At 38.5% G+C, this 10,051-nt stretch overlaps 1 protein-coding gene across 1 annotated transcript; it reads right to left on the bottom strand.

The window, feature by feature from the left end:
* Positions 1-2,753: 2,753 nt before the first annotated feature.
* LOC130998212 (uncharacterized) lies at positions 2,754-9,739 on the bottom strand. The gene is made up of 3 exons (XM_057923642.1): positions 9,671-9,739; positions 3,434-3,916; positions 2,754-3,334 (listed from the first exon to the last, which is right to left on the bottom strand). Exons 1-3 carry the CDS (start codon positions 9,737-9,739, stop codon positions 3,164-3,166), a joined length of 723 nt encoding a protein of 240 aa, XP_057779625.1. The 3' UTR covers positions 2,754-3,163.
* Between the last annotated feature and the right edge of the window lie 312 nt (positions 9,740-10,051).

The raw sequence follows: 10,051 nt of genomic DNA, 5'->3' as shown, positions 1-10,051 counted from the left end.
AGCACAAGTCCAGACACTCCACTGACAGAAGCGGAGAAAGGAAATCATCCGCAACAGATCTCAAAGATGTGGAATGCTTTGGATGCAAGAAGAAAGGGCACTACAGATCAGAATGCCCTGAACTGTCGCAAGAATAGCGCAAAGAGCTAAGAGCTAGGAGAGATCGCAAGTACGTGAAGAAAAAAGCGATGGTAGCTGAAGATGTAGGATCTTTTGAATATGCATCCGAATCATCAGTCTTGAACTCCACCAGCTCAGACGATGAGAGTCAAGCCCTCATGGCCAAGGATGATGAAAGCATGGCTGACAACTCAGGCAATAGCTATGACAATGGAATAAATGGGCCTGAGGTAAACTCTTACTCTAAAACTCTTAATACTGATAATTCCTTGTTGTTTACAGGAGACAATTCAGAATTTGGAGGCAGCTCAGTCAATGAAGTTGATGAGTACGATTAGCTCATGACTGATCATTGTCAGTTAAGAACAATGTTCGATAATCTCCTAAAGCAAAATCAGAAAATGGAAAAGGAGATCAGTGAAGAACGAGTCAAGAAAGAAACAGTCATCTACTTTTCAGATGAAAACTATCTTGATGGACTGATCATGGAGAATCACCAACTGAGAGCAGAGCTTAAGAAGTCTACAACCGAATGTGAGAAGGCTTCTCATGAAATCAAAAGGCTCAAATACAAACTGGAGGAAACAGTCAAGGACTGTATGAAGAAATCTCCTATGATAAACTGTAGTGACCCGCTCTTTTATATATTTTAAATCCAGTATTTCGTGTTATTATTTTTTTTTCATCAGTGAATGAAACCGGTTATTATCCTGATATGAATTCAGCTTATGATCCTGAATTTATATTGTTAAAGCAGTCAATGCTATTATTTCAGAATTATAACTGACTTAGCAAAGTCACGTTAATTAATTAAGCGAGATGAGACTATCGATTCTATTATTTATAATTACTTAAGTCGTGGATTATTTCCGGCTTGTTAGGAGAATTAAATCTACGGATTTAATTTAGATTTATTTTACAGTCCATCGATGCTAGCAAGCAAGAAATCAAATATCGTGCGAGTATATATATATACGCTACATTAGTAAGAATTCAAGATTAGTATTTCATTAAGCGCGTTACTGTACTACAAGTTTATAATTCCCAAGAGGCAAGAGCTTTACTTCAGCCATATCCCACATTACTACACATCAAATGCAACACCATTCCTTGTTTAATACCATCAGCCGACAAGGAATCAATAAAGGAAAATCATTAAAGCAATAAAGGAAAATCATTAAAGTTAGTGGAAAGAAATAAGTGTGCTGCCACCATCCTTTGCTCCCCACCTCTTCAACCACCAAAAGCCATGCTTTCCTCCCTTTACAGCCACCAACTTCACTCCTTATTATATCACCCACCAAATCCTTCTCTCTTTACGCATCAACAGCTTGAGGAAGTTGTCATAATTGCTGCAAGATTCGAGAGGTAAGATTGACCTGATCCTCTCCAGTTTCTTCCTAAGTTCCTCCTGCATAGTTAAGCAAACAAAATACACAATTTGTTTTCAGCTATCTTCTCATTGAACTCAACATCACCGCAGCCAACCAAAAGCACAAACATTCAAGGTAATCATGCTATCCTAATATTCAATTCAGTTCACATCCATATCTTACATATCACAGTTCATCTGCATCAAATAGGGAAGATATGTCGTACAGTAGAGAGATCATAAGTTTCACAATCTGATGCACTCTAGAATAGCAAGTTATAAGCATCTTGAACTTAGTAAACACCCAACTATGCGATCATGAACAAGTGACAGTTTATATGTAGTTTTAAACCGCATTTTAAACGAGCATTAGGTGTAAACAAACTGAGAAATATTGCACCTTACTTAATCCATTATGAATCGACAAAAAGGAAGAATGAAACTAGAGAACTTAGCTTAAGGAATAGGGCCGACTGCCCTGTTTAGTCGAGCTCAAGGAAGACGACGGCGAGCTGCCGTGTCGGAATCTGAGTTACAGCAGCGACGTCGGGGCTCGGGGAATCGACGGAGGCGGCAGACTTTCGACGGAGAAGTCCGAGAACGGCAGCAGCGGCGGCGTGGGGCGCAACTCGAACCCCATCGACCCCGGAGAACAACGAAGGCGACACCCTTCGCCGGGAACAGCGACAGCAAAGGTGGACCCTCCCCTGCTCGCCGGAAATCGCACAACAGCAGCTGACCTGAACTGTAATGACCCGACTTTTAATTGAGGATTTAAAATCTTCTAATTACTGATTTAAGGATTGATTATGGTAATTAGGGTTCAGCATCCATTAATAAAATACGAACTTATATGAATTTGATGATTTATATACATGATGATTTATTTTATTTTATCTTCAGTGGACGATGCACTCAAAATATATTTTGAGTCCATTAATTTATTAATGATGATTTAACATTTAAGTGTTAAATATGAATTTTTATTAATTACTAAAGTTGATCCATGTGGTTAGTTAAATTATTAAATTGACAAGCCCAAATGGATTTTTATACTTCAAATAAGAATTAGTCTTGTATGTGTTAATGTATTTAATTGAGTTTGGAACCATATGATTAATGTATTAATCCATTAGATATTTTAATGATTAAATTCGAATAATTCCTAAGCATGCTGAAGAATTATTTTAGTCATAGCGCATGCTGAAGAATTTATTTCAGTCATACGCATGCTGAAGAATTTATTTCAGTCGTACGCATGCTGAAGAATTTATTTCAGTCATACGCATGCTGAAATAGAATTTTACTTCTATTAAACCAACCCCACGCCTTCACCATCTTCACCATTTCTCACCCCTGCAGCCCATTTTCACACAGCCACTGAAGGTAATGGAGTGAAGATATTTTTATCTCTTTAAATATTTTCTTCCTCTCAATTCTAACTTGTGTGAAATACCAATTATGCAGAGACTACAATATACACCACCAATTAAGGTGTTCTTCCTAAACTGAACTCATTTATTCTGAGTTGCTGTATTTCGTTCAAGTTTTGCTGAGAACCACAAAATCAAACAATTAATCATATCTCAGCACCACCACACCATCATATGCTCATTAACAAATAATTACAGGAATGAATGTTTAAGTGCAGTATGCTCGATTGAAGAACATTTACAGTATTTGATTTTTGCTCAAAATCCTATTTGCTAAGTGTTCGACTGAATCTTGGCTTGAAACCCGTGAGTGTGTGTGTGTGTGAGTCGAGGTCAGGGGGAGGGCAGCCTCGGTGGCTCGCCGTCTCTGGCGATGGCGAGACGGCGGCGGAGCCGCGGTGGTTCCGTTCTGCCAAGAGAGAAAGAGAGGAAGGATTTCAGTTTTTAATTTAAAAAAAAAGGGGAAAAGATGAGGGAAGAAAAAGGAGAATAGGGAGATGGGGTATACCTGGTTGTCGGCGGTCGACGGCTCCTGGCCGTGAGCCACCGGCGAGGACGACGGAGGCAGCAGCGGCGGCGCACCGTTTTGACGGCGGCGTGCGTCCTGTTCCGGCAGATCGAGGAAAGAGAGGGAGAGGGTCAGGGCGTGTAGAGAGATAAATAGAAGAGAAGGAAATGGAGATGGCGAGATGAGCGACGACGCCGTGGTCTTCAGGCCGCGGCGGATCTGCCGCGAGAACGAGGGAGCAGGCGGCGGCCGGCGACGGCGGCGCACCGCTTTGACAGCGGCGTGCGTCTGCTGCCTTGTTCCGTCATTCTTGAGAGAGAAAGATGAACGATAGCGGCCGATAGAGGCGAGAGAGATAGAGGAGAAGAGAGGGGGAATGAGTTCAGGGAGAGAGGAGAGGGGCCGACGCCGGCCTCCGTCCGGCGAGCATCCCGGCGAGGCGCGGCGGAGAGGGCAGAGGCGAGAGAGAGAAGTGAGGCGCAGCTTAGTGTGTGTGTTTGAATGTGAAATAGTGTGTGTGGAGATAGGTTAAAGGATGAAGGATGGGCTTTGGGCCATAGTTAATTGTTGGGCTTGCTGTTGGGCCGGGTTTTGGGCCGTTTTTAATAAGTATTTGGGCTTGTTTTTATAGGGCCATGTTCTATTTATTTATAATGGGCTTATTTCATTTAAAAGTTTTGGGCATTTGTTAATTTTTAAATGTTTGGGCCTTGATTAAAAAAAAAATATATATATAATGGACCTAATTTATCTAATTAATTTGGGCTTGTATTTATTTAAATCATTTGAGCTCTTATTTATCTAATTTAAATTGAGCTTGATTAATTGATTAATTTAATTACATATGAACCTTTAAATTAATTATTTAAATGGAGTTCATTTATTTCAAGTATTTTTTTTATATAAGTGGACTTTAAAATAAAATATTTTTGAGTTAATCTCTTATTTAATGAATTCTTTTCAAAAGGCTTATTAATAAGGTTTATTTGAAAAAGATTACATTGTTTTAAATATGAGAAAGCATGATCTATGATGACATAATTTGTTTATGTAATATTATATGATTTGTTATTAAATGACGGAATATCTGACTTGATGGCGTGAGTAGAATGAGTTATGGTTGATGCGCATGTTGATATTCGAATAAATAGTTTCGAACCTAAATGTTAGTTATGTGATAAATGTTTTGAGTTTAAGGTTTTGAACGAGACGAGACAAGATTAATATGGATGCTAGAACCCTAAAATCATAAAAAAGGAGATAGTTTAGTTTAGAGACCTATCTTCCTTTCTTACACGACTTTCTTCTCGAACTTATCGACTCTTCGTCAATAAAGGTCCAGACGGGAAGTGAAAGCTAAAGAAGGAGGTAACTCTACGCCCCTAGTGGGAACGGAATGAGGTAGGCATTACTTTTACTATACGTATATAGAGATCCCCTGCGTGTCGTAGGCCTCTTATACGAATGAATGCATGAGATGATTTAACTGTTAATTTCAGTTTTATATAACTATCAAACGAGTTTAATGCTACCTTTGAACAAGTTATTTCGTTACAAATCTTTGAACTGGAAAATATTACAACTGTTGTCTTGCCATAAAATGTTTAAATTTTAGTATGATATCTATCTGCTTTGGCTTTGCCAATGATGCAATCGAATTCGGGTCTTGAGCAGTTGATAGCTATCCTGCCTTGGCTAGTGTACACCAGTGACCGTGAGTCATCTAGCGGGTTGGCCGGTCAAGTGACCGTGAGAGGTGGCCACCTCTCCGGCACACAGTTCCAGATATGATAGATTACAAGAGAACTTAGTCTGCAGACGAACTTTAAGAATCACAAATGAATTTAGTAAGCTTGGGCCTTTTTAGCGAAAAACTCCCTTGCTGTACTGTTTATGATGACATGACAATTTACAGTTTTGAAGCATGTATTTTTATACCTAGGCATACGTGCCCACTGAGTGCTTTTGTACTCAGCCCTGCATATGTTTTCTAAATGTGCAGGTTGAGCTGATGTGATGATGGTGCTGCAATGAGCGGAGTCTCCAGGGTTGTTAATAAATAGTTAACCTGTCTAGAATATGTCTTCATACATATGTCTAGCTACTTTCCGCTGCAAGATGTTGTTGATGTTATAGTATGTTATGTCATACTTTGAGTCTTAAGAGAATGGTTTCATATGATGTATAACTTGATTAATGATATTAATTAAGTTTTATGTTGTCTTTCATAGACTGTTCAAAAGAGTATTAATGAGTAAATACGATGATTTTTCTTAAGTTAAGTCAGATTTACGGTTTCAAATGATGCCCCTTTCTTTTCCCGCTTCTGAATCCCCTTCCCGAGTCATAACCCCGGTTAAGCCATCCTTAGGGATTGCGGGCTGTGACAGAGTGGTATCAGAGCGAAGGAAAGCTCTGAATTAGAAGTCTTGAGTTTAGTCTAGAATGAGTCACTAGACTAATAGTTATTAACAACCGTGAGCTCAGCGCACCATCACACCAGACTCAACGAGGTATGTAAAATTTCAAAGTTTATTTGACATTAAATTTTGAAGAGCATGATGTTGATGTTATATGATGAGTTATGATGTTACAGTTTAAAGGTGCATAGTTTGAGTTTGAGGATGACAACATGATTAATAATGAGTTATTATGTTGTAAGAGCATATGTTGATGTTACATGATGAATCATGAGAGCGTTTGTATCGTATGATGTTATATGATTGAGGATGCATAATTATGAGTTATGATGTGATGTATTTGAGATGTTTTGTGATGAGAATTGTTTGAGCAGTTGTGATAAGTCACGATGATTTAGATGAAGGAATCTAATGTCATTGTTAAGAGAGATTTTTTTTTTTACTAAGTAGAAGGATGAAATGAGAACTTAGAGCTAAAGCTTGAGAGAATTGGCAATTGCTTTAAGTACTTGTTGGTTTGAGTTATGAGTTTGAGTTATGAGCTTGAGTATAATAGCATGATTAATGATGAGTTATTAGCATGCTGCAATGAGATATTGTACGATATGTTGAGTTGTTTTGTGACGCGAGTTTTGCTCACGCAACCTTAATGGTACTTGAGGAGGTATCATGAGCCATAGTCTTTGGAGATGGCTTTGAGAGAGAATTGTTGAGTTGTCTTACTGAGTCACGATGATTTAGATTAAGGGATCTAATATCATTGTTTAGAGAGATTCCCTACTGAGTAAAGATGGGACGAGATGAGAATTTAGATGTTTTGAGCTTGAGTTTTAAGATAACAGTACTACTTAATAGGAGTTTTACTAAGTTATGTTTTGTTTATTTCTGTTGCTGGAGCCAAGTAGAGTTAGTTCCTAGAGTCACCTTTAAGTTCTCCTTATAGGTTGGCCAGGACTGTTGGCACTGCACGAAAGTGGACTGTTGTGAGATCGAACTCAGGAAAGATCGAATACGAGGACGAGGCGTACAGTATGTGGTACAGAGATACCCTAGCAGATTTTCAAACACATGTTCATAGACTATGAAAGGATGAAAGCCTTATGGTTGTTACTAGACTGGATGGCATCGTGCACCTAGTCCCCGTGCTACCAATCGAGTGGTAGGATTGAGCAAGAAAGAAAGCCACTCAATATGATGGGACATGTTGTCTTGAGCATTGGACCCACAGGAGATGAGATTTGTTACAGATACCCAGATTTTCTATGCGGATCTACTGACCGGATGCTTGTTTTCTACCAGGGACTCTAGAAGAGTGTAGTAGATATCGAGTCGATCCTTGAGTATCAGTTACCAAAGATGATAAAATGATAAACGATAATGAGAATGAGAAGTAGCCGAGGAGGGCTAGAGTTGATGAGGATGAGAAGAGAAGTCGGTGTAGGATAGAGCTAAGGATGATCTTGAGAGTATGCGCGGTACACCCTCGTTTTTGATTAGTTGCAATTACATTGCGATGTATATAACTTACTTAGGAGATACTGGTACTTGAGATTTTGACATGATGACAGATAAGCATGCGAATATAGTACCCTACTGATGTTAAGTAGATGGATGTTCCTAGTATGCTAAAGTAGCAACTAGATGAGTTAACTGGTAGCAATTACCGTAGGAGGTCCAGACCGAGACATAGTACTATTAATGGTGTCGGTTTAGAAGGGACATTACGATAAATACTATGGTTTTTGTAGGGTTTAAATAACCCCTTTATGTAAGCCCTCTAAAAAGAGGCATTCTACTGATGGATATATATTAGGTTGACCAGAGTGGTCTTTTTGTTAGCATTTCGTGAGTGCTTATTGCCTTACAGATGAATGATAAGGTGACCGTGAGGGTTTTCTTAAAGTTGAGTTAGTAAATTGAACTTGAGTTTTGAGGATGCTTAGAGCGTTGGTCGAGTTGAGTTTTCCTTTTGTGATTTCAAAAATGCCTCAAAGATGTCATCAAGAGTGTGATGTGAAGGATAGGCGGGATAATACTCCGCCACCACCACCGCAACATGAGAGGAGAGTAAAAAAAAAAAAAAAAAAAAATATTGAACTTTTGAAACAAGAGTCTAGAACATAGGACCCTGAGTTTAAGCTTTTAGCTTGCTGGTGTGAACTTAAGTTTTGTTATGTATAGTATGTTGAAGGTTTAGAAGACACAGAATTTCCAAGTTCGGGATAGTATATCCCGTGTGACTGGGGAGTGATTATGTTGGACCTGGCCAGTCCGCATGATCCAAATCTCAGTAGACGTGTTTTGGGTTTATAAACCCATGTGTTTCAACTTTCGGTTGAAAAAAAAAATCAGATGGGTTTTCACTCTAGGTCATTTTGTTCGACCTGGTAGTTACTCCTTTCTACCCTCTGGTTATTTATTTGAGTCTCTTGAACAAATTTTCTACAACACTTTATTCTGATATCATTTGAGATTTGAGTTTTTACAACTTTTGAGTTGCCCTAGTAGATTCTTTTGAGGTATACGACTAAGAAGTGTTAGTATATTGACTTAGTAAGTCACCCAAACTATAGCTTGGTTAACTGTCCATCAGTTTGTGTCTAAAATTAGTTGACATTAGTTCTTCTCCTATGATTATTATCAACCATACATTTTGTTAGCAATTTATAGTACAAACCGTAAGGTTTGAGAATAAGGACTTGAGTTATTTTGTCTATGCTGATTTCACGAGGGAATCATGGAAAAGTGTTACGCATGTGAGATGAGAAAAGGAATGTATTGATGATCGTTTTTCTTTGAAAAATAGAATGTCTGGTAGATGAGAAGCTAGAAACGAGATGGGGACAAAAATGAACCATTACGAAAGATGGATGAACTTTTTCTCGAGTAAAGCTTCTTATAGCTATGAAACCAAGAATCCAGTTGAGGGTAAACTCTAGATTAAGACGATGAAGAAAACCTTTGATTTTCTTTGTACCGCACAAGAAAGACTTCATGTGTTGCGTTCCAGTTGACTAGATCTACAGATTTTGGTAGGAGGCCAAAAGAAAAGCAATGACTCAAGAATGTGGTTAGCAAACTTGTCTTAGAAAGACTTTAAGACGGACACATATTACATATATTTTTTTTTATATATCTGCGATAGGAGGAGAGAAACGAAAATGTTCAATCTAAAGCAAAACAGGATATCTATGACCTAGTATGACCACATTTGTTGTGGCATGTCCGTTATACCCCACAATAGGTGGACATCAATGAAAAGATCCCGAAGAAGTTTCGCCCTGGCCTAAAGTATGAGATAAGGATGGCACTCGCCAACCACGATGAGTTTACGTACTTTGAATTGCTCAGCAAAACTCTAGACGCTAAGGTAGTTATGCTCGAGGATCAACCGACACAAATTCAAACTGAACAAAGTGGTCAAGACACAAAAAAAAAAAAAAAAAACTTTTCACCCGTAGAAGGGACAACGATAGTAACGCGTAGTTATATGAACCTTTAATTGAATATAGGATCACTTAAGGTGGTAGCGAATAACTTGATGTTATACCAATATGGAACGTAGATGTAACCCTAAGAATGGACTGGTTAGCTGAGAACTATATGCTATGATTTACACAATGAATGGGAAATCTCCTTCAAACCTCCAGGAATAGACGCTTTAAGTTTTCACGAGATTAGTATAAGGAGCGGATACCAGTTATTTCATACATACAAGCCATAAAGGTGATAAATAATAAACATTACCAAGCTTTCTTTGTATACCTAAACGGAGGAGCTAGAACCGAAAGGACAGTTGAGGACATAGAAGTTATACGTGAATTCCATTATGATTATCCGGAAACTTACCAAGACTGCCACCCAATAGACAAGTAGAATTTACCATCGACCTAGTACCAGGATCGACACGTGTATCAAAAGCATTGAACAAGATGACTCCAAAGGAATTGGAGAACCTAAAGATCCAATTGCAGAAACTACTAGACCTAAGTTAGATCATGTCTAGTGCATTCCCATCGGGAGCACATATTTTGTATGTTATGAAGAAGTATGGTACTTTAAAAAGGCGCACAGACAATAGAGCGTGGAACAAATTAATACTCAAGAATGAATATCCTTTACTGAGGGTAGATGAATTGTTTGACCAACTCAAAGGTGCAAATGTGTTTTCCAAGATCGATTGAGAATCGGATGTCAT

This window comes from Salvia miltiorrhiza, chromosome 8, assembly GCF_028751815.1.
Source record: "Salvia miltiorrhiza cultivar Shanhuang (shh) chromosome 8, IMPLAD_Smil_shh, whole genome shotgun sequence".
NCBI lineage: Eukaryota > Viridiplantae > Streptophyta > Magnoliopsida > Lamiales > Lamiaceae > Salvia > Salvia miltiorrhiza.
Note: the sequence above shows the minus strand (reverse complement) of the source record. Positions and strands in the feature narration are given on the sequence as shown.

Bases quoted from the DNA above. Each gene is read 5' to 3' on its own strand.
- LOC130998212 (XM_057923642.1), bottom strand. From the start codon at position 9,739: ATGGTAAATTCTACTTGTCTATTGGGTGGCAGTCTTGGTAAGTTTCCG. The intron at 3,917-9,670 runs GTATAACTTCTA...ACACACACTAAG, and splicing joins ATAATCATAATGGAATTCAC to CTGCGCCTCACTTCTCTCTC. The intron at 3,335-3,433 runs GTATACCCCATC...CTCTCTTGGCAG, and splicing joins CGTCGACCGCCGACAACCAG to AACGGAACCACCGCGGCTCC.